The 24,120-nt window shown below is 41.2% G+C and overlaps 3 protein-coding genes across 3 annotated transcripts; all 3 read right to left on the reverse strand.

Moving 5' to 3' along the window:
* Positions 1–7,038: 7,038 nt before the first annotated feature.
* Positions 7,039–13,721, reverse strand: LOC141911796 (uncharacterized). The gene is made up of 8 exons (XM_074802848.1): positions 13,494–13,721; positions 12,958–13,284; positions 11,867–11,954; positions 9,278–9,390; positions 8,665–8,749; positions 8,275–8,357; positions 7,589–7,715; positions 7,039–7,234 (listed from the first exon to the last, which is right to left on the reverse strand). Exons 2-8 carry the CDS (start codon positions 13,137–13,139, stop codon positions 7,175–7,177), a joined length of 738 nt encoding a protein of 245 aa, XP_074658949.1. The 5' UTR covers positions 13,140–13,284; positions 13,494–13,721; the 3' UTR covers positions 7,039–7,174.
* A 3,270-nt stretch (positions 13,722–16,991) lies between these two features.
* LOC141911798 (calcineurin subunit B-like) lies at positions 16,992–18,970 on the reverse strand. The gene is made up of 4 exons (XM_074802850.1): positions 18,868–18,970; positions 18,378–18,520; positions 17,972–18,045; positions 16,992–17,320 (listed from the first exon to the last, which is right to left on the reverse strand). Exons 1-4 carry the CDS (start codon positions 18,896–18,898, stop codon positions 17,101–17,103), a joined length of 468 nt encoding a protein of 155 aa, XP_074658951.1. The 5' UTR covers positions 18,899–18,970; the 3' UTR covers positions 16,992–17,100.
* Positions 18,971–21,100: 2,130 nt separating this feature from the next.
* LOC141911797 (calcium-binding protein LPS1-alpha-like) lies at positions 21,101–23,169 on the reverse strand. Its single transcript, XM_074802849.1, has 4 exons — positions 23,125–23,169; positions 22,634–22,776; positions 22,163–22,236; positions 21,101–21,652 (listed from the first exon to the last, which is right to left on the reverse strand). Exons 1-4 carry the CDS (start codon positions 23,156–23,158, stop codon positions 21,403–21,405), a joined length of 501 nt encoding a protein of 166 aa, XP_074658950.1. The 5' UTR covers positions 23,159–23,169; the 3' UTR covers positions 21,101–21,402.
* Positions 23,170–24,120: the final 951 nt, after the last annotated feature.

A 24,120-nucleotide genomic window follows, 5' to 3' on the forward strand; every position in this document is an offset into this window, starting at 1 on the left:
AACGGGTTCAAATATTCTAAAAATCTCAAGTATAAAACCGACAACAGCAGAGCACCGAAAACGATGCACCAGGAATCGATGTGGAAAGGTTGTAAAAACGAGTGGAATATATGGTCGGTACTCTCCTGTCGCAGGTACAAGTACGTCATACCGTCGAGCATGAGCGGCGGCGTGAAATCTATGACTTCTAATCGCTGTTGAGTTTTAATCATTCCGCCAACAGCAATCTATAGATATAAACAGAGAAAATGAAAATACATCAGTGCTTTCAGAATGCGAGTCGAAAACATTTGCCTCCCCCTTCGACTAATGAGAATTAGCGCGTGATTCACCAGCTATCCCGCTAGATGGCGTGCTGCTGCAGCTGGCCCACTAGATGGAGCATGTAGGAAAACTCGATCAAAATCTAGTTCATGTTTGATTTATTTTATCATGATTTTGACAGAAATACGGATACAGTGATTGGTGCCTTCAAACTACCCGCAAAACTTACCCTTCCCCACACGATCGACCAATAAACTTCAGCGTCCATTTTTACTCCCGGCTCTCGAATTTGATTTAATTGTTCAAAACTTAACTTGTTTTCCATTTGTAACAACACGTGGACCAGTTGTACAGTTGTTTCCTAGCTTTAAGAACAGTTTAAGACTACAGTTCTACAACTAAGAACAACCTTATGATTTAAGACAACGTTTGGACTGAAGTCAAGACTCTGTGCTACTAGTCCAAAGGTCCAGTTTTCGTTGATTCAAAGTTGTTGAAGTCCGTCATCTATCATCTCTGCCCCTAATGCGCCCCCCTGATACGAGAATGTACTCACCGGGAATTCACCCCTTCTCAATAAATCGACCACTCCACTCCAAGTTCCGTTCTCTTCGGTTCCGTACGCCAGACGACCTCGATCAATAAGCTCGTATTCGAGATTTATCTTCAGTTCGTCGCGAAGATGCTCAACGGCTAGGTTAAACAGGTCCAGAGCTAAACCCGTGAATCTGGCGTTACCGGTTAGAGTCGTGTCCGCGGGATTCACTTTAAACATGAACGGATACTCCTACAAACAACGTCAAAAACAAATTTGAGACCATTTTGAGACACTCTTTATGGATAGGAGACCACTTTCCCAGTCTAGACGGTGCCTCCTAATGGATAGGAGACCACTTTCCCAGTCTAGACGGTGCCTCCTAATGGATAGGAGACCACTTTCCCAGTCTAGACGGTACCTTCTCATGGATAGGAGACCACTTTCCCAGTCTAGACGGTACCTTCTCATGGATAGGAGACCACTTTCCCAGTCTAGACGGTACCTTCTCATGGATAGGAGACCACTTTCCCAGTCTAGACGGTACCTTCTAATGGATAGGAGACCACTTTCCCAGTCTAGACGGTACCTTCTAATGGATAGGAGACCACTTTCCCAGTCTAGACGGTACCTTCTCATGGATAGGAGACCACTTTCCCAGTCTAGACGGTGTCTCCTAATGGATAGGAGACCACTTTCCCAGTCTAGACGGTACCTTTTCATGGATAGGAGACCTACTTATTCCAGTCTGGACGGTGTTTTCTGATGCGCACGAATGTGTGTTATTCTTCTTCAATGTTGTTCGCACTTTTTACCTGTAGAGCTAATACTTTAATGTTGACATCCTTAGTCGCTGATTCATCGTCGTGGCATCCATCGTTGACCTCCATCAGATTGGGTCTTTCTGTGGTACTGGTATTTCTGAACCATAACAACTTCTGTGGAACACACGGCACACGGCGATTCATTAAAACAAAAAATACACATAGGTCAATCCCCGATATACCACCCGCCCATATTGGTGATTTATGATTTTGGCGTGCAGAAAGTATGACGGTACATCGAGTCAGGTCTTAAGTTATAATATAGTCTAATTAACCAAAAAGTGCCCAGAAGTTGTTAGATTGATTATACATGTACAACCGAAATGCGTTTAGACTAGTATAAAGTAGCTAGATTGGTTATAGATCCAAATTGAGCTTAGGCTGGTCTTAAGTTGTTAGATATACTGTAGAATCAAAATGGTCATAGCCTGGACTTAAGACCAGTCTAGCACCAACTTAGTTCTATAGCCAATCTAACAACTTAAGACCTGTCCTAAGATTTAAGACCATTTTTGGACTTAAGTCACGACTGTGTAACTGGCCCCTGGTCTTAAGTACGAGACATGGCAGTCTGCAATCGAACCCAGCAGAATTCGTTTACCTTCGGATGATCAATCAATGTTTTTATGACGTAATGGGGTGGTGACCGGAAGCCGTACTCGTCGAATTTCAGTGGCAGATCGTGAGATCTTCGAGTCAAGTTACATTTGGAATTCGACATTCTATCGTGCGACAAACTTCCCTGCATAGAAAAAAGAATCAACTCATCGTAAATAGGCTTCTTGCTGGTAGTCGGCTTTTCAAGCGAGGGTTCCCCTTTTCAATTAAACATTAAATGCCTTTTTATCTAAAAATCGACCCCTTGTTACTGAAGTAAACACTTGTGGTGTAGGTGTTTTAAGGGGCACACGCGTAAGCACACCTGCGGTGTAGGTATTTTTAGGGACACATGCGTGTGCACACCCGTGGTGTAGCTGTTTTAGGAGCACGAGTGTGCGCACACCTGTGCTGTAGATGTTTTTAGGGACACATGCGTGTGCACACCTGTGGTGTAGTAGGTGTTTTAGAAGGACGATTGTGCGCACACCTGTGCTGTAGATGTTTTTAGGAGCACTAGTGTTCGCACACCTGTGGTGTAGGTATTTTTAGGGACACATGCGTGTGCACACATATGGTGTAGATGTTTTAGATGGACGAGTGTTCGCACACCTGTGGTGTAGGTATTTTATTCGCACTTACCGATCTGAACTCGTTAAAGAATTCGGTGGCGTTCGGTTTTTGTAGTTTTCGCATCGTCAGTCGAAAAGCTAAATTGAACTGGTGCAGATATCGATCCGATTCTGTGATACCAGCAGCAGCGCCATCTAACGCCGTCGTCGTTAAAATTCTAACGTTCGCACAACCGGAACAGGAAGAATCACCTCTGCCCCCTGTTGTCTGTAAGCGGGTTTACGAAATTTGAATTATAAATACAAGATGGCGACTGATGAATTACGATAATACGGGTCAAACTTCACTTTAAGGTTATAGGATAATTAGTTATCGATGGACTATTCGCCTAGGGGACCTACCGTCATTCCGCAAACCCACATTATATCAGACGTGGAATAGTCATATTGTTCATAGAACTGAAACATTTTGAAACAGACTCTAAATTCAAAACATTATCAAACAAATATCAAAATTAAACTGTATGTAAAGATATCATAAAATATTCGTGGTTCCAACCCACTTTTTCGGCTGAATCCCTTGCCAAAAATCGCCAATGAAATACCAACAAATTGATTGAAATATTTCCTTGGAGATTCTGATTAAAATGCCCTCAGACTGCTTCATTATTTTCATACATCGGATTTATGCTTCACGCAGTACAGATCTGGGACAGTTCCGCTTCTCATTCTAGTGAACTCATCCCTTTTCAAAATCTAACATCGACACTGCTTTTATTTACCATGTTAACTTTCTTCCATCGAGTCGCTGCACTAAACCAGAAAACGACCGCGTTGAATTTGCCGTTTCGGACGATGTAGGTAATTTCCTGTACGCTGTGTCTACTGCGACCCGGTACATGTACACCGGCTACGTGTACATCTTTGCTTAAAGCGTACTGTAAAACAGTTTCTATCGTCGGGATCGTAGTTAATCTGGCCGCTACCAGTCCAGCTTCTAGAAAGAAATAATACAATAAATATAGCCGCAAAGCAGCGTTAATGAGCATTCGGAAAATACAATGAATAAAGCCGCAAAGCGGCGATAACGGGTTTACAGAAAAATACAATAAATATAGCCGCAAAGCAGGGATAACTGGACCTTTTTAAAATACAATAAATATAGCCGCAAAGCAGCGATAACAGGACCTTTTTAAAATATTATAAATATAGCCGCAAAGCAGCGATAATTTCTATTCAGAAACGAATACCTACTAGTCCAGATTAACACCTAGGCCCATTTACCTTCTCCAAATGCCAGTTCAAATAACAGTAATATTTTCCTGGCTCGATGTGTCACCAAATAAGCAGCGATTGCCTCAACAAATGAATCGTTATATGTGGGAGACGTGAATAACGTCATACCTGTAAATATATTTACATAAATTTGTATAAATTATTGATCATATTCCTGAATTATTCGAAATCATTCAGACTTTGAATACGAAGTGCAGTTCATATCTTGAATTATTGTTTCCCACAACTAACTCTTACTAACTTTTGAGCACATGATCCAAGGGTCAGTTCCTGGGAGCTCGTTAGAAAGATTTAACTGCTTGACAAATACCGTGATGGCAGTGTGCCTATGGTATTGACCCACTAGTAAACCAAACTTCAACTGGACCCAAACTGAACTGACAACTGTAGAACTGCCCCCGGTTTACAGGTGGTTTACCTGGATACGGTTTTGTTGTAAGTCTTTTCTCAGTGTTGATATCATTGACTGGTGTTATTATGATATACGGAAGATTTACATAATAGGTAGTTGTCAGTTGATGAATACTCGGCACGTAGGTTCCAATAATCAGATCCAATTTATCAGGAAACGACTTGAATTGCCTCTCAACTGAAAAAATACACAATCTGACTTCACAACCGACCCAAACTGTTTTAAATGTTGATGTTTTGATGTGTATGGTCAAGAGAGTAATTTTTTGAATGTTTCTTTTCATTATTGCGCGTCGTCTGCCAAACTTTGAGTTCGATGATTGATTGGGAATGTTCCATTTTGTAGACATGTAAACATATTGTTAATCTTGATTTATATAGAATATCATTAGTCGCTGCTTTGCAGCTATATCAATTGTATTTCGCCGAAAACCCGTACCGTAATCGCTGCTTTGCGGCTATATTTTATTTTTTTGGTGTTTTTTCTACGAGCTGGACTTGTGGTGGCCATATTAACCAGAATCACGGCACATGTGAATAATTCTAACATTTCACTCTTTGGTAATTTTAACTCCAATATCATGATTATAGGCCTACTCCAAAGACTGCCTGGGTTATGGTGAACGATATCATTTCAAACGAGTTGAAATAGACGTCAGTCTAAGTCTCACCTTGTTCGGTGACAATCAGTGAATATTCGTCTGGAACTGTGATATTGATAACTTTGATGCGATGACTACACCAGTCTCTTGTGTAGAAGATCCCGTCGGAGGCATTCTCAAACGGGTCCGTCAATATTGTCCGGGCCATCTCTGGCAAGCGAGCATACACAGGTTCCGATACTACCGATACCGCACCTAAAGGTCGTCATTGAGAAATTAAAGTTGACAAAAATAAATCAATTGAAATGAAGATAGAGATTATCAGAGGACGATATAAATAGTGAATAACTTTTACCTATTGTGAAAGTGGAATTCGGTTGACAAGTTGATGCGGAAAGGTGTACAGCGATACTTAGCACAAGCAGACTGACATACTCGACCAACTGCAGTAACTGTGTTCCAAGCGACATACTGTTTTTTTTTATCATATACAAAAAAAGAACAATGAGGAAAACCTTCAAAAATTCCTTTTTTTCAGCGTTCAGCGGGACTCGAATCCACCTTTTAATAAGCACTGTGGAGAGTGGTCAAGCGGTTAAAGTCTTGCCCTTGCTATCGAGATGCCATTAAATAGAGCATAATCTGGTCGCAACGAACGCGAGAATTCCCGAATCGAAATCGAAACCCGACTTAAAGTTTATAGTTGAAATGATCTCGATATTTTAATATTCATACTAAAATAGCTACGTATTAATGATATTATAAATAGTTTGTGAAATATCGTTTTTGTGCCACGTATATTAAGCCTTACCTGCTTCGATCTTTTTTATCCAAATTCTATTCCTCGCTCGCATCCAGTTCACGGAGATCCCGGTAACACATTGATACTAACGTTCATACGTTTAAAAAATCATTATCAATTCGTCGTGTGCGTTTAGTGCTTTTTTATATGTTGCTGTTGCATAATTTAACAATTCTCGATTCGTTGCCAAATTAGATACTACGTAATCATAAACAAATTGTGCATTTAATCGTTGCATGCATGAATTTATTATGGATATAACCATTGATGAAACAAATTGATTCCATGATGATAAAGATAATAGAAAATCTTGCAAATTCAACCTTTCTAATATGTTATAATAGTCATCTTCTTCAGGCTTTCTAGTTTTGTGTATCTCATAATTTTGTTATCAACACTAGTATTCCTGAAAATGACGATTAGGATTAATATAAAAAATCCGTTATGACGTCACTGCTCGATAAAAAAAAACATGGCGTTTAACGAATTTCGCAGCTTTAGACAGAACGATATATCCATTGAATTTGAGTTGGATTAAGCAATTTTTTCTCTGGAAAATGATGTCAGTGGCCCTAAAAAGGACTTTGACTATAGTCGTAACGTCAAATTAACTACGTGTATTATTAGCTCAATGAAATATATCAGGAATCATATATTATCGGGGCTTTTTCACACATCATTACCTTCAATATGATTTACGAAAAAAATGGTGTATCCCCATAAGAATTATGTTTCCGATGCTGGCAGTGTGTGATGTATGTGTATGGTACGCGCACGATACGATATTGTTATAGTGAGATAAGCGGTATTGTAATCTGCGCACAATAAAAACATCAGGTACATATTATATCTAATCCGTAACAATCTGTTGTTAACAAAACGCGCGACCTTATATTCAAATATATGCAAATCATCTACTGGGGTTCAGGGTTTGAACCTGTAGTACTAGTGGTCGCTGAAACCATTGCTCTTAGACTTAAAGACGAATACCAATACTCGAACCTCACAACAGGCCGGGTCGTCTGATCTGAAAAGTTACCCCCAGAACAGATGAAAATCAGTAGGTTATAAAACGATGGCGAACGCTGTACAATAAATAAATACCTTATTTATTTCATAAACAAAAAGCACAATCCAAAAATATACTTCAATTTGTTTGTATCTAAACAATAAATAACAATAGATTCAAAGCGAATGGATGCTGATACTTGAAGCAGGTACTTGATGCTGGTACTTGATGCTAGTACTTGAAGCAGGTACTGTACATCTGTCTATATGGCAGAATACGACTCCCTTTTGAATATCTTTCCACGAACAAATTGAAAACCATCCTAAAATATAAATTCCTTGCGAATAAGATTCATTGTCTTCTAGTCAATAACATAGCTGGTAGCAATTTCAGGAAGGGTCATTAAAAGCAGCTATCTTTTCAAATAGTGCCATTGAAAGCAGCTTTCCTTTCTGGGGGATCATTGAAAGCAGCTTTCCTTTCTGGGGGATCATTGAAAGCAGCTTTCATGCCTAAAAGGGCAATTGAAAGCAATTTTTCTAGTCTACCAATGTCTTTGGAAGCATCTCTCCTTTCTGGAAGTGTCTATCGAGGCTGCCATTTGTTGCATAGGTCTATATTTTCATGAAACAAAGTCAGAACAGTGATACGTGCAGATTGTATTTCAGTAACGTACGGTTATTAATCCGGGTAAATTCGACCAGAAAATGTAGTTCGGTATCTTGTCCGCTCCTTCGGCTTTCATCACAAAATGCGTGAATATGAATCCCAGTATGAAGTAAGCGAACAGCAAGCTGAAAAAACTGAACAATAAAACAACAGATTTTAGTTCGTTTGTTTTAATTCACGTCTTTTGAATTCTAATCTTCAAGATTTATCCGTTTGGATTGTTCGTTTAACCTCACGACGGGACCGCGGTTCGTTTTGAGTGTTGCCCGTGCAAAGTAAGCAGCCAGCAGGACTCGAACCCGCTTGTCACTCAGCACTGATAGTGAATGCGACAGCATCACGCCTCGCCCCACTGACCGAGGTAGGTCATGATCGTTAACAATCAAGTGTGCAAGGTTGATTGGTGGCGATCGATTCGTAATCGTCAAGAGAATCCAGTTTCAGTTCGGGCGTTAGTGCATTGTACGGTGCTGCCACCACATCGAGCATGGACTGGTGCCGGCTGGGGATTTCCCCGAACGGAAGTAAGATGGCGGTGCATATTGAATCTAAACCTGAATATTGAAGTTATTGGTCGTATTCGAAAGAGAAATTGTTATTTGATCGGTTCCTTTGTAATTGTGGCATTGATAATCGAGCAAAACTACCATCAATGATTATGTACATCTATAATTGCCATATTACTTTACTCACGTGATGCACAGTATGGAACCGACACTGAGACTCGTGACTGGACAAACCTCTGATGACGTCAATTCAAAATTATACGAAAAAGTCTACAAAAGATACGTCTAGATGACAGTTCAGTGAATAATCATTTGCATAAGACAACAAGTACGACTCAAGAGTTTAGAGTCCAGCTTGACCAGTCTGGGGCCCTAAGATAGTCAACTGGACCAGACTGAGGACTGACAATAGTCAAGCGCTGGTATAAGTTGACAAATATGCATCATGGTACTAATGCAGTCTTCAATTACTTTCCAACGATAAGCGTCGACCATCTTTTAAACATTTGTGGCCCCAGACTGGTCCAGCTGAGCAACTGTCGGCCCGGACTAGTCCAGTTCGGACAGGAACACCTACCCGTGGATCGGTACCGATGTATTTGAACTGAGGTGTCGTAACGCCCGTGTTACATCTTAATTTCACAACAGTTGATGAAGTTTTGCTGAAAATATGAACGATTAACACCGGTGCTTTAGGTGTCAGTCTTAGGCCTACAGTCAATCCCTGACAAACGCGGCGATATTTTGTGATTTAGGATTTTGGTAGCAGAGCCTATAGATAGTGGCGTATCGACGGTTATTTTTAACTACATGCAGTTCTAACTAAAATAACAGAATAATTCCATATTTTAGAACTAAAGATGGCATTAGCGGGGTGTAGTTGAGGTACCTTTTGGATATTAACGGAAAGTAATTTGATATAGTCACAGAATCTCGTATGCTATCGATTGTTATTTTCGGGTGGACAGAATATGTTTAGCCTAGGATCCACAGGAACTCCGAAATCTGGTCGCACTATGGCAAAGGGTCGTCGTCGTACCACTAAACGTTAGCCAATCGCATCTCCTGGCAGATGGAAAAGTTGCATTTAACAAGATAGACGATATAGTTAACCTTAGGAATGCGCCTATATCGAGGGGTTTGACTGTAGAGTGTAAATACTTCAGGACATAGCATATCTTAAAACTTACTCCGTAGTAACATACGATACTTTGACGGTTTTATCAGTTGTATCGTACGACCAAACAGTAGGTGACGGTTTACCCAGTGCAATGAAGCCGCGGGAATTCAAGACGAGGCACGCCTGCGAGTGAGGAAAGACAGAGAATAATTATACAACAATTTAACTACGACAAAAACGCTCACGTTTGAAAAACAATTGATCTGACATGGGCGTCCCCAGGATTTTTTTTTGGGTCGTTTCTAGGAATAGAGGGGGTCTGGGGGTCCGACCCCAGAAATATTTTAAAATTTCGTGCAAGCAGGCGCGTTCTGGTGCAATCTGAGGCCGATAGGTCACCGTTTACTTAGCAAGTATCGATTTTGATTTGCTATGCAGACCATGTGCCGACGTTCGTCGTTGTATGAAAATTCAAAAAGGGGGTTCGTTCGAACTACCGAACCCCCCTTCCCCTTGTGACGTCCATGTATCAATTAATTCTATTGAATCTGGGGCACTGGTAGTCCAATTACGTATTATCCACGTGGTGGCAGGGCTGATCAAGGGTTTCCGGGATCCAGTCTATGGAAGTTGCTGCCTTTTTTTTGTCATATTGAGATCAATAAAACCTCTGCAAGTATGACACTCATCCGGGATCTTCTCTGTTGGAAATATCTTCGGGTGGGTTCCAATCCAAAGGAAAGGGAGGGGTGCATGTGACTGCTGCATGATGCGTACTCTCTACGACCAGCGGATTTCAATATTCATTTATTCCACATATTTTACTATTTTATTTGGTATTAATATTTTAGCTTTAGGTGAACTGGGATGTGTGTGACTGTGTGCGTGTGCCGCAGGGTTTCAGGGTCCGGGGACCTTACGCATTATATTTCCGTCTGGTGCAACGCAGAATATCCACCGCGTTGCTACGGAAACGTCTGTTAACAACTAGATACAAGATTACGTTCACTAAGGAATCTATTTTACTTCCGGTTTCGGCGGCATATCTGAATAGATTTCGTTCTACTATTCCGCGTAACCAACGAAAATCGAAGTTCAACAACGCGAACATATTCGGAAATTCACAAAGCAAATGCGCCGTTACTATGGTTATAGTGGTCACCAGCGCCATTGTATCTTTGTTGCTGCTCGTCTGCTGCGAACTCTTCGCCAACAATGAGCGTCGTTTCTTTTGAACGTTTATAACGTTCGTACACAAAACGGCATTACCGATAAATAAAAGTAAGATCGGGGTGACTGTGCCGAAATATACGACTAGTGGTCGGGTATATCTGCCCATAGTGAACGACGGCCAAATATTGCCGTAACTATAGAATTTCTCCGATTTGAAATAATATCGACATTGATTGTTAACCGTCGGATAAACCTTATACAGCAAATTCGGCATGGACGCGAGCACGTTGAAGCAGACGACCGCGGCGATCACGTGATTCAACGATCGTACGGTCGTCCATCGTTTGACCTTGAACGGAAACAGAACGGTAAGCACTCGTTCCAAGGTGACACAGACTGTTATCCAGTTACGTATCATATAGATGCCGTACACGACGCCCGGTAGATATCCGTCGAGATACGGAAATAACAGATTTTGGCGGATGTAGATAAATCGTCGGCCATATTGGAAATATCTGTACAGTGCACCTACGCTGAATTCGGGAACGCTTACCAGCGAAAATAGTGCGTCAACTATTGTCAGCGCTTTCAGTAAATGATAGGTAGGCTGGAACGAGAACCGTCTGAGCACGAAATAACAGAACACGTTTAGAATCGTAGCCACTAACGCGATAGGTGTCGCCACTAACGTGTTGATATAGAAACGCGACCACGTGATGTAATTGGGTCGACATGTTTTATTGAAATCATGAACTAAACGCTCGTCGTATAGCGGCCAAAGTCGCGAACGAGACATCCTTGACAGCTGTCTGCTGCGTGGCTGCTGTCACTATGGCTGTGTTCGAAGCTGTCAGTGCGACTACTGTCCCAGTGGCTGTCTGTTGTCTGTCTGTTTGGCTGCCCTCACTACTGTACAGACCTGACGCCGTCACTTAATCACCGCCTGCTGTCTAACCGCGTGGTCGACGAGTCTGAGACGCGTTCTGCTGTCCTTATGGCGGTCCCCTGTATCTCACTGTCAGTCCATGTGTGTCTTCTAGAATCTACAATGTGTCTCCTGAATTTCGATAATTTGTCACTTTATCAATTTCAACCACCGCGCGCACGCGCGAACCAACAGCTTTTATCGCGTATATTGTTTGTTTCATGTCATGATAGATAATTTAAAGATGCATAAATACGTTGTCCGCTAATGGAAGCAAGAAACAAATCTTTTCGCGCAATAAATCTAAAATGCTGTAAACTGGTAAAATGGTACAGTGCGCTTTTTCTGATTTGAAACAAACATCGGGGGACTGAGACGAGGCGAGTTGCAAGCTGTTTAGAGCGGGGGAGGGGGATGGGAATGGGGGGTGGGGTGGCAGGTATCGTATGGAATTTCATCAGGCATCACAGACACCCAGGCGAAGCTTGTAGTAACCCAAGGCCCAAGTGTACACGATGTCTTACATAATCAATGTTAGCTAATGCTTTAGTGTAAACTTACTGTAACGTTCACGCACGGTTGCTGCAAGGTGAAGGCCAAACATGGATTGTAGTAATAGGTCACAGTTGGTTGATAAGTGACGGAAAATCTGCAAACAAAATATTCACATTTCTGATGAGATCATTTGGGCTATAATAAGCACCTTTAACTGTTTCTGATGGCCAGCCGGGTAGTTACCATTGGCATAAATGTGGATCTTAGACTCTGGTCTTAAAGTTGTCAGATTGGTTATATAACCAAAATGAGCTTAAACTGGTTCTAAGTTGTTTGATTGGTTATAGAACCAAAGTGAGCTTAGCCTGGTTTTAAGTTGTTTGATTGGTTATGGAACAAAATGAGCTTAGCTTAGTTTTAAGTGAACCAAAATGACATTTAACTGGTCGTAAATTATGAGATTGGCTATAGAACCAAAGTGAGCTTGGACTGGTTTTAAGTTGTTTGATTGGTTATGGAACAAAATGAGCTTAGCTTAGTTTTAAGTGAACCAAAATGACATTTAACTGGTCGTAAATTATGAGATTGGCTATAGAACCAAAGTGAGCTTGGACTGGTTTTAAATCTAAGCCATGACTGTGTAACTGAGTCCAAAGTGAAATTCACCCCATCCTCCCTCTGCAGGGACTCGAACTTGATGGCATCGCTACACTCAGCCACGGCACGAACCCCTGCATCAGTAGACCGGGTGCGCAGGTACATGCGCAGCTTTCCGAACGAAAACTGGCGGCACCAATCAGATTGCTCGTTGTATAATCGTTGAGGCAAATTTCAAGGATGAACTATAAATGGGAAAACCCGGGCTAAAATAGAACGGGATTTCTGATTGGCTAAAAATCACATCATCTGAACTGCGCATGTATCTGCGCACACGGTCGATTATGGCAGGGTTTAGTGCCGTGGCAATCTCGATGCCATCAGGTTCGAATCCCTGCCGGGGGAGGATGAATTCACCCAGGCCAGTCCTGGCAGTGGTTGTCTCCACAGAGATCTCCATTGCTCTACGAGATCCTAGTGTATACATCAGACACTAAGGTTCTTGGTGAAAAAGTGAAACTGATTGATCGGTCAGCCTGAATTATCCCCATTTCCCGTACCTTGGTTTATTGTCGGTATTGGCTAATGACCGGATGTTGACCAATCCACTTCCGTCCGACATAAGACAGCTACAATCGTCGATTTTATCACATGACGTCACAACTGACGTCACGCTGGCGGCAGACGACATCACGATTAAAACAACAGAGACGAAACGACCGATAGCGAGGATGAATTTCATCTTCGCGTCGAATCCCGAATTACGCTCCACTCTCAAAAATCAGTACCGGTAATCACGTGATCAGTGAGGTCAGTCGCGTACGTGGACAGTAGTCACGTGATCAGTCTCTACAGTCACGTGGTGCTTGCATCCTACTCCTACAAAACTACATTATACATTTGAATTAAAACTTGGCATGAAAGACGTTTGGTGCCAAAACTCGGGCCTCCATACCTGACATAGGTTTTAAAAATGAAAAGCGCAGATATTAACAAAATGATGACTTACACTCAATGAATTGGATTGGAAAATGAGGAAGTCACTAATATAGCGAGGACTTCAATAATGTGAGGCTTATCCAAACCGACGACTTACACTTTTGTAGATTGGCGAACCCTGGACTCAAAAATAAACCTGACTTCAGTGCTCGACGACTTCAAACGACAGAGTTTGACTATTCCTGTATTTTGTCCCCGAATGCCTGAAGTTTTACTGCACAGTGTCCAGAGTATAGTGTGTTAGAAGAATCAGTATTCTGGTCTCTCTCTCCCTTTCACAACGTTAAGTCCTATCTATACCAATACTAATATACTTGCGAGGTCAGCAAGCAGACGGCACTATGTAACGTATATAAACAGGTTTTGCTGTGTCACGAGGGCTCATTCAAAAACCATTAGCTCCCTATATTGAAAATAACCAGTTTTTACACACGTCGCATATAGCTCGCAAGAGGTCACGTGTAGGTCACGCGAGGACCAGTCATTACAAATACATATACAACAATGCGTTCAGTTATTCGTCGTCATAGCGATGAGGAAAAACCGGAAGAAAAAACGAGAAAGATTATAATTGAATTCGAAAAAAGTAAAGTTCTATTGTATTATAACTTAGAAAATATGCGAGAGATCACCAGGAGAACAAAAGTTGAAGATAACAACTGCGCAAGTTTTAGAGAATGAAGTCCATTGATGCATTTACTGAAGAAGTTCTTCTTTTGTTTCGAATCTCATTAACAGGTGGCGCTTTCTTCAATTTCTGAATTCACAAACAAGGTTGTAAGTATGATCGTTACAATCGCGAGTCTTCAGTAACCCGTCCGCGGTGCTATCGTCCTTTTTGATCGCCACGCAATGTTGATCGATCTCTTCCGTATCGGACGGTAACCATAGCGACGCTTCGACGACCGGGCCAGTTCCGTTGAACCATCTCATGTCCGCCTGTTGTATAGTAGCGGCTCGCGCCGACAGCCAATAATCGCCTAAGAAACAAATGATAAAACCATCAATTATGAAAAAGGGGATTTGCAGTATATTAGAATGTCCCTATTATAACCAATAAACCTAACTAACACTAGCGCCACGTAGTGGTTAAGCGATCTACTAAAGTATTTGTGCTTACAGGTAAAAGTGGAGTTTCAGAGGCGGATTCAGAGCTTATATTGAGAGGTAGCACCCGACAAGAAGGGCAATAACTATTTCAAGGAGGCACTACCCACGCGTAACGAAAGGGGGGTCTGTTGGCCCTCCCCTACGAAAATTTTTAAAACTAAACCCCTGCAGATGAGATTTCCAAGGATTTGAGCTTGTTTCAACCAACGAAAGAATTAGAGGGTAGCACGTGTCCCAGGTGCTACACCTTGTATCCGCGCTTGAGTTTAGGTGGCATATTTAGTTAATTATGGCCAGGGATACGTACACAATTATCGCAATATCGTTCCAATCAAATATTAATAAATTAACGGATTGAATTGTTTTTACCCGTCAGATCACGAAGTAGCTCGTTCAACTTCTGCACTTCCGGTGACGTAGTCATTGACGCGAGGGTTTTCCCCTCTGATTCGCACAGCTTTGCCGCTTCTTCCATATTGGCGACGCTTTGCTCGATCACAAAATATTTAACTGTTCCAGGTTCGCTGATCTTCTACAACATTACGTACATCATACCTCAGAGGTTATTTGTTATTTTGTAAGTAACTTATTGACCAATCGGCTTTCGTTGTTAGGACAGTCTTTGTCTTTCAGAAACAAATGATGATCAATCTTGAATTGGTTTTTGCAGTTGGGGCTCAATTTTATGTCTCAGCCATTTCATAAACAGTCACTAACAACCTGGCGCTACTTCCCTCAATTTCAATTGTAAATGAACTATATTCATTAAACTGTTTTGAAAACAGCGCATAGAATTGAGTCTTAACCACACTACTCTCTTAGTTTTGAAAATGGCTCGTAGACTTAAGTTTTTTAAGAGATATTTTACAAACTAAGACAGTAGTGACGTTTAGACTCGATTCTTTGAGCTAAACTTTTTACGGAAAGCAACAATTTCTGAAAATCAATTTTCACAAACTTACCTGATAATGAGCGACAGTGGCGCCGCCTGATGGTTGATAATCGTTCATACCATTGAGCATCGTCTCCTTATGGGTCAAACATTCACCAGTGTTGCCACCTTGCGAGGGTTCAGTGAACACAATCCCAACGCATGCCAACACCTGGACGCAGGCCATAGCGCATTCGGTTACGCTAACCACTTGCGTTTTGGTCAAGGTCGCCGCGGAGCTGACGACTTGGTTATCGCGTTTAAACATCGCAACACGTGACTCCAAAGCCTCGCTATGGAGTACAATATACCACGTGATCGACAGCCACAACAAAGCAGCCGAATCCATCGTAGAATTGAACCTGGATTTAAATCGAAACCAGGCCGTCGTGAACCGGTTTTAACCTGTATCTTATATCAAATCTATTCGCCTACTTCAAAATAAGGCGGCCATATTGGAATCCTTCTCCAAGTCCCGCGAGAATAGGGCAAAATCCTGCTGTCAGAGCCCCGATTTCTCGCTCATAATTTGGACAAATTGGAGCACGATCTCCATCATGGCCGTCTTATTGTACCAACCTATAAATCTAAAATGTCGGCTCTCGTCGCATTCAAAATAACCGCACCAGAGTAAATACCGCAGCAACAGAGACAGACGATATGTCACTTTTCATTAAAAGCACACACAGTTAAGTAGAACGCACACGCGATCACAAACAAATCAACAAAACTATTTTATAGATTTTATAAAAGCTTTCGATTGTGTTCGCCGCGCTAAAAGTGATATAGAGTGTGAACTCCCAGCACGGTTCCATCATCAAGATACCCGGGACACATTGAACGATAATAACCCTTTTAAGCTTATATGAAATGATGCTTTGTTTTCCATTCGTGCATTTTCTAAGGGCCAGTAAGGGTTTATTGCGGTTCCTTTTTACCGAATGATCTTATTTGTGTTTTTAGCCATAGAAACACGGTATTTCTTTAGAAACCATCACTGGCACGCGAGATCACTTTGCGTCATAGAAATGGGACGTTTCTAAAAACTACCACCGGCAGGCAAGGTCGCTGGGCCTAATTGGGCGTTTTAAACCAACACTGCCATTCGCGAGGTCACTGAGCTATAACCGAACTACCACTGGTAGGCGAGGTCGATGAGCCACAGATATATTGGATACTTCTACCCCCATATAGACAGACGACAGAAGTTTTTTCTTAAGATTTAATTTTCTGTTCGCAGTCAACCCGAAAAATGGTACTAGGTGGGTAAATGAACTAATATATCTAGAATGGATGCCAGCTGCACCGTGGCGCCACTGTCGCGATAACCATAGATAGAAACAAAGATATCAGTCAAATGTAGGCTAAATGAATAAAGCTTGTTTTATTGAACGAAATTTGTAAAAGTTTTATAGATATTGAGCTATCATTATACGTAGGACCATATATGACGTCACAAATAGACCTCCCTCGTGGTCACCAATCAGCCAATCAAATTCATTCATTTCTAGTTTATTAAGTTAATGATGATGATGATGAAATAGCCAAGTCATTTCTAACATTGATTGTGACTTTGAGGTAATAAAACGAATCATTGCTGTTTTTTTAAGATTTTCTACCGTCGCCACCAGATGGCGGAATAGTGGTAGTTATGAATTGATGTTTACAGTTGACAAATGGCTAGCGGCATGAACTGCTTGAACTCTTCGAAACTGAGTTTGCCGTCGTTATTCGTGTCGCATTCCTTAACTTTCTTCCGTAGAGCGTCGGCCAATTCGGGGCTGATGTTGAGTTCTTTAGCGATTTCGTCGACGGTCAGTTTGTTGTCATCATCCTTATCCGCTATGTTGAACATATGTCTGTATTGAGATTCCTTGTCCTGACTGGAATGGAAAGTATCAAATAGAAATCCAATCTTCAAAATCGTGCTATCTAGAAATTCTAGGTAATTCTCTTTATTTAAATCAACTCAATATCTGGAACATCTCTGTCTGAACGCACTTCTGACACTGAGACCTTCCCCTATACATGGAACTCTACCATAACGTTGGGTCCCCCAGGGTACGACCCCTCCGATCTTGAACCCCTGAGCACTGACACAACCCCTCCAATCTAGAACCCCCCAAGCTCAATATCTGGAACACCTCTGTCTGGACGCACTTCTGACACTGAGACCTTCCCCTATACATGGAACTCTGCCATAAGGTTGAGTCGCCCAGGGTACGACCCCTCCGATCTTGATCCCCTGAGCACTGACACAACCCCTCCAATCTAGAACCCCCAATTTTTGTTGCAAACCCCTCCAATTTAGAACCCCCAAGCTCTGTTGCAAACCCCTCCGATTTAAAACCCCCAAGCTCTGTTGCAACCCCTCCGATCTAGAACCCCCAAGCTCTGTTGCAACCCCTCCAATTTTGAACCCCTCAGCTCTGTGTTGCAGTCCCTTAAATCTAGAACCTCTCTGTTGCAACCTCTTCAACTTAGGAGCGTTAACTAGTTGTTCCAGATTGATGAGTTATTTTGGGCATACGTACACGTGTAAGGCCGCGAGGAATTCTTTTTTACTGACACCGCCCCTTTGATCCCTGTTCATAAATTCGAAATACTCCTACAAAATATAAAAAAAACAACCATCGATCTAGCAGAAGTAGATTAAAAAAAAAAAACTAACGTAAACCTCAACTATATCGGTGAACTCGAGACTTTTGATCATCTTGGACTGATTTACCAGAAGTAGATGCCATCGTTAAACTAGACTATTGTTACGTGTGTGTACTACCGTTGTGCCGATCTGAACGGGTCGGATGTCGACCTAGTCGGGTCGTATGTCGACCTAATCGGGTCGTATGTCGACCTGAGCTTACATTTATATCAATGTTATACTACTAAGTATTTTGTTCATGTATTTTGAAGGTTGAAATTCCCCAATTAGTTTTTTACCTTTGCCTGGCATGGATTTTTGAACATTTTGACACACTCATCCAAGCACAGCGTACCGCTTCCATCGAGGTCCTTCTCATCGAACAGTTTCAATAGTGTATCGCATCTTTTTCGATCCGTCGGAGACAGTTTCAACTTGTCGCCTTCAAAACAAGATCATATAAACATTAACAGAGCGAAAACGTAATCTTGATATCATAAACGAAACAGTTAAGTCGTTATCTTTCGCACTCTCTCTAAATTGTAAAAACTGTAAACTCTCAATTGTAATAGCGGCCTCCGTAGCAAAACGGAAAATGGAAACTGTTAATTGTAAATCTAAAACTGTAAATTGTAAATGCAGAACTTTTACTTGTAAATGGTAAACATTTACTTGTAAATGGTAAACATTTACTTGTAAATGGTGAACATTTACTTGTAAATTGTAAACAGTTACTTGTAAATGGTAAACAGTTAATTGTAAATGCATGACTGTTAATTTCAAACCTACCGGTAGTTTTGACAATTTCGTCGTTACTCATTTTGATTGTTTTTTGATGAAGACCTCAGACGTACAAGCAGAAAGTAATATCCCCGGCGAATGTCGTAAATCAGGGCGTTGTTACCAGTTTTGTAATAACGGCGGCGGCGGGCACCTGTTCAAGTGGTACTCCCGACGACATACGTCACCCACATCACCTATAGAAACTTCACAATATGTATAGTTCTAGAAAAAGTGAAACAAGTTTGGCTTTGTGTATGCATTATTTGTTCGAAATCGGTTTCTATCGTCTCGTTGCATCATAAACCGGGTTGCAGTAGCGAGAACAAATGCGACAGAACGAGAAATCGGTTTGAGTCAGCGGACACCGGAGGTTTATTCCGCTATGGGAAAAGTCGGTATGATCTTGCGAACCCCCGGCGAACGGTTTAGTCGGTTTACGCCTAACCTAAGACACCGGTTTATGAAAACCCGTTTATGAAAAGATATGAAGAAAGACGATTTTCCTATAAACCGATACGGTTTGTGCAAACCGATTTCAAACAAATGCGCCTCTGTACATGGTAGACTCTAATGTCGTTAAAATCCAGGGCCCGGTTGTGTAGACTGGTATTACCTTTAACCCGTGGGCTAACTAAATAGAAAATAAATTAAGTTAACCCCCGGGTTAAAGGTAATACCAACAAAACGGCTCCAACAAAATGTGTAACTTCTCATGCGCAACTCAAAACATAGATGATCGGACAGTAAAATCAGCACCAGCCCTAAACATAACCCTAACAGGACTCGAACCTGCCAACTCCAGAATGCTAGCCATGCACACTAACGACTAGACCATAGAGGTACCTGAGCTTGAATGTTTGTCTGGACTGTGTGGTGACTGGTGACAGTTAAGATAGTTGATATAGTGATGATTGATTACTACACTGTCGTCAACCTATTTATCGGGGGCCCAAAAACTGGTAACCGTGGTAACAACACTGTTTACTTATCAACTGTAAGCTTGCTTTCTTCACCAAGAACGTTAGTGTCTGATATACCAGGGTGGGAACTCTAGGATTGTAGAGCGATGGAGATCACTGTGGAGACGAACACATCTAGGACTCGGATGAAACTTAACCAACTTTCGAGCAACTGCGACTGTGGCCCATAATGGTTGTTTGCTAGTTGAGCAGTGCCCTCTGGCGGTAACTGTGGCTGGGCAGGCTATGTAAGCCTCTACAACGTGCTGTTTTTGTCTTTGTCAACGAGGATATTTTTGCGTGGCGAATTCTTCAAGAAATGTCGAGGCACATACTCGTCGATATTTACCCGAACTAGTTGAAGTGTCGAGGAGACCTACTCGAAATTTAATTCGCGCGTAGACAAGTGAATTTGCGAATAACTCAGGTACTCGAAGAACCAGTCGCGATCGTGAGAATCAGGATAAGTGGCTGTTGAGATTCTCTATCGCGTCGCACTTTTAATCGAAACCACGATTTTTTATCCAGGGTTCATTTTAAAATACCGACACACCGCCTGAAATAGAATTGTGCTCGAATTTTTTAAGGGGCAGTTTTGATACTGAGACCGACATGTCTAGCATACCTTAAAAATATTAAGCAGGAAGGTCTTCGCTTGTTTGTACAGTCGTGCTTAGGAATTACCTGTATACATATCTATCAAGGGGGGGGGACTTTGGTTCTGTGCAAAGTATCAATTTTTTGTTTGTACACGAGGGGCTACTTCGCATTTTCTTAGATCGATTTCCATAGTTCAGAGTTAAGTTTGACTCAAGATTAACTCACAACTGTGGAACTGGATCCTGAGTTCAGAGTTAACCTAACACGCAAACCGTAGAACTGCATCAAGAGTTCGGAGTTGACTCTAACATATGCCATCGGAATGGTTAGATTCCAATCCTTATTCCTAAGACTGAACTTCGCCAATACATTCAATCCATTCGGAAACTTTGACCCAGAATTTCCAAGCAAAATGGATTAAAGAAAGTTCAGATAAGTTTGGATTCCTCCTGTAGTGCATTGTAGATGGTACATTTGTATTTTTATACCTTGCATGTTTTTAAAACGTCTTTATTTTTCTCCTTTTTAAGAAATATTATTTTCTTCCTCCGTTTATCAGAGATTAAATTAAAAGAAAGTCAATGAACTTATCTCACTTCTGATGGATGCGAGCACCGTGGCGCCACAGCCGCGAAAACCACAGATAAAGACAAAGATTTCAGTCAAATGTTGGCTAAATGAATATAATGTTTTATTGAACTAAATTTTGTATATAAGTTTTACGGATAACCATCTATTAGAATATATCGGACCTATATGACGTCATAAATACGTAGACCTCCATCGTAGTCAACAACCAGCCAATCAAATTCATTTTTCTAACCACCCAGTTCATGGTGTTAACATCATTACGACTTAAAGCAATCATTAACATCGATTGTGACTTTCAGGTAATGGAACGAATTATAATTGCTTTTTTAATACATTCCGTCAGACGGCGGAAGAATAGAATAAGTAATATGTAGCGGTAAGCTATGTTTAATTAATTGCGTTTTTGGCCCGCCTTTCCGCTGACGGACATCTTCATGAACGTCTTGAACTCCTCGAAGTCGAGTGTGCCGTCTTTGTTCGCGTCGAAATGATCCATCACTAACCTCTGAACGCTGTCTGTAGTTTCTTGGCTACCGTTTAGTTTGCCCAGGAACTCTTTCATTTCTTCCAGTGTCAACTTGTTGTCGTCATCTTTATCGCACTTGTTGAACATTTGTTTGTATTTTGTTTCATCGTCGTGACTGTAACAGAAACAGATGATAGTAATATCAATGGCAATAGCAATGTGAGTGTCAATGTAAATGGGTACATGGCAATAGCAATGGCCATGCCAATGGTAAGGGCAATGGCCATGTCAATGGTAAGGGCAATGGCTATGTCAATGGAAAGGGCAATGGCTATGTCAATGGTAAGGGCAATGGCTATGTCAATGGTAAGGGCAATGGCTATGTCAATGGTAAGGGCAATGGCTATGTCAATGGTAAGGGCAATGGCTATGTCAATGGTAAGGGCAATGGCTATGTCAATGGTAAGGGCAATGGCTATGTCAATGGTAAGGGCATTGTAATTGTCAATGTTTATATCGATGACAATGGCAATTTAAAGGGCAATGTCGATGTTAATGGCTAGGACAAACGCTTCAACTTGAAACCCCTTTAACTTGGAACCCCTTTAACTTGGAACCCTTTAGCCCTAACGCACCCCTCTAGGCCTATAGGCTGTTCCGATAGATATCAATGATAGTTACGTACAAGACAATAACTTCGAGGAACTCCTTTTTGCTGATGCCGTCTTTCTGGTCCAGATCCAAAGATTCGAAATATGCCTGCCAAATATAGATACAACACCGACTGTAAACAATCACATAACGATTTCATGAATTGATTTAGATACCACAATAAGTTTATCCGAAGTTATCCGTGTTTTACCATATTCAAAATGAATGGGAAGTGCTCCTATATCGCAACGCTTAAGACATTTTATCATGTTTATGTGTTTCTGAAGTTGCTTGAAATAGAACAATAGATTTCGTTCTCTGGACCCAGTTTCACAAAAAAGTTTCACTCAAATTTTTGGTGTAATTGCTATTGGTTACTTCATGTTTTCAATGAGGACAACAATTCAAACTTAACCGTTTTAGGCTTAAACCTTTTCGTGAAACTGGGCCCTGTTTCCCCTTCTCCTCCTCGTCCACTGGGATATTCCCGAACTGGTTTTCTTACCTTTCCTGTGGCTTTATTACCGAACATCGCCTCGCATTCTCCTACGCTCAGCGAACCGCTGCCATCAGTGTCCGTCTTATCAAACAGTGACAATAGACCTTCGCATCTTTTGCGATCGCTCGGATTCATTTTCTTCTTTGAATCTTTAAAGAAACATCAAGATCATCATTCGTAACAGGTATATATTAGAGTATATAAATTGAAGATTGTTAACTGTTTACTGTTATCCGTCAACTGTTATCTGTTATTTGTTAACTGCTTACTGTCAACTTTAAACTGTTTACTTTAAACTGTTTACTTACTGCAGGAAACTGCAATCATCATTCGTAACAGTAATATATCAAGTTAGGTAGACGGAAGATTGTTAAACGTTTGTTAACTGTTAACTGTTATCCGTTAACTGTTCTCTGTTATTTGTTAACTACTAACTGTTAACTTAAAACTGTTAAATTTAAACTGTTAACTTACTGCAGAAAACTGTAAAAACCTACCAATAGCATCGATAATTTCTTTGTTCGTCGGCATTTTGGTTTTTTTTTCGGGGAGATGTTCGGTGGTAGGTCCTAGTGAATGTCGCGAAGACGCAATGTACACGAAGGGCGTTGTTTCGAGTTTAATATCGGCGACAGCGGCGGCGGGCACCTGTTGAAGTGGTACTCCCGACGACATACGCTAAGTGCAATCCAGATTTAAACCTATTGCAACTTCACAAGGTATAGTTCTAGAAAAATGAGGCCGGCTCTGTGTAAACATTTATACATAGAGTCATAATGTAAATAATGTAAATGTGTCGATATTGCTGCAAAAATGGAATTTTCGATCCATGACCAAATGAGGCAGCTCCGCCAACAGAGACTACGCCAGGCACGTCTATTGTACTAGACCCTGAGTTCAGAGCTAACCTCAACTTACAACTGTGCAACTGGATTCGTAGTTTCGAATGAGGCCCTATTTTTTACTGATCCTGAATTCAACTCTAAAATTACTGTGTAAATGAATCCACCGTTTCTAGAATTAAATGAAATTAGTTCATAATGTTTGTACAGACTGTGTTGAATATCTTAGTATTTTCTGGAAGTAGCAATGGTGCGATGGCGTATTAAATAGCCACACAAAATACTATTTGGTGTGGGCCACATTTTATGTCGACCTTTCACAAAAACAATTCGACAAGGTTCCTGTTCACAACAATCAGCACAGATAATTGTTGCCACGAAAACGGATGATCGAAATTACTACGAATTCTATTTCGAATTGAAATCATGTTGAAATATGAAGAAATCGACACGACAAACCCCTTTTACATTTACAGCCTCAGAGTATTCCACCCAGACTACTTCTACCGATGCGCGGCGCACTGGAAACGGAACTAGGCGCACATTCGCGAAAACATTAGGTACGTATTAACCTAGTTTAGATCCTACCGAGAAAAATATCAGAGGCTTCAAATTGATTTTCAGATCTATTTTTCACCAAGAACCTTAGTG

The sequence above is a fragment of the Tubulanus polymorphus genome, chromosome 10 (genome assembly GCF_964204645.1).
Source record: "Tubulanus polymorphus chromosome 10, tnTubPoly1.2, whole genome shotgun sequence".
NCBI classification, from domain to species: Eukaryota; Metazoa; Nemertea; class Palaeonemertea; order Tubulaniformes; family Tubulanidae; genus Tubulanus; species Tubulanus polymorphus.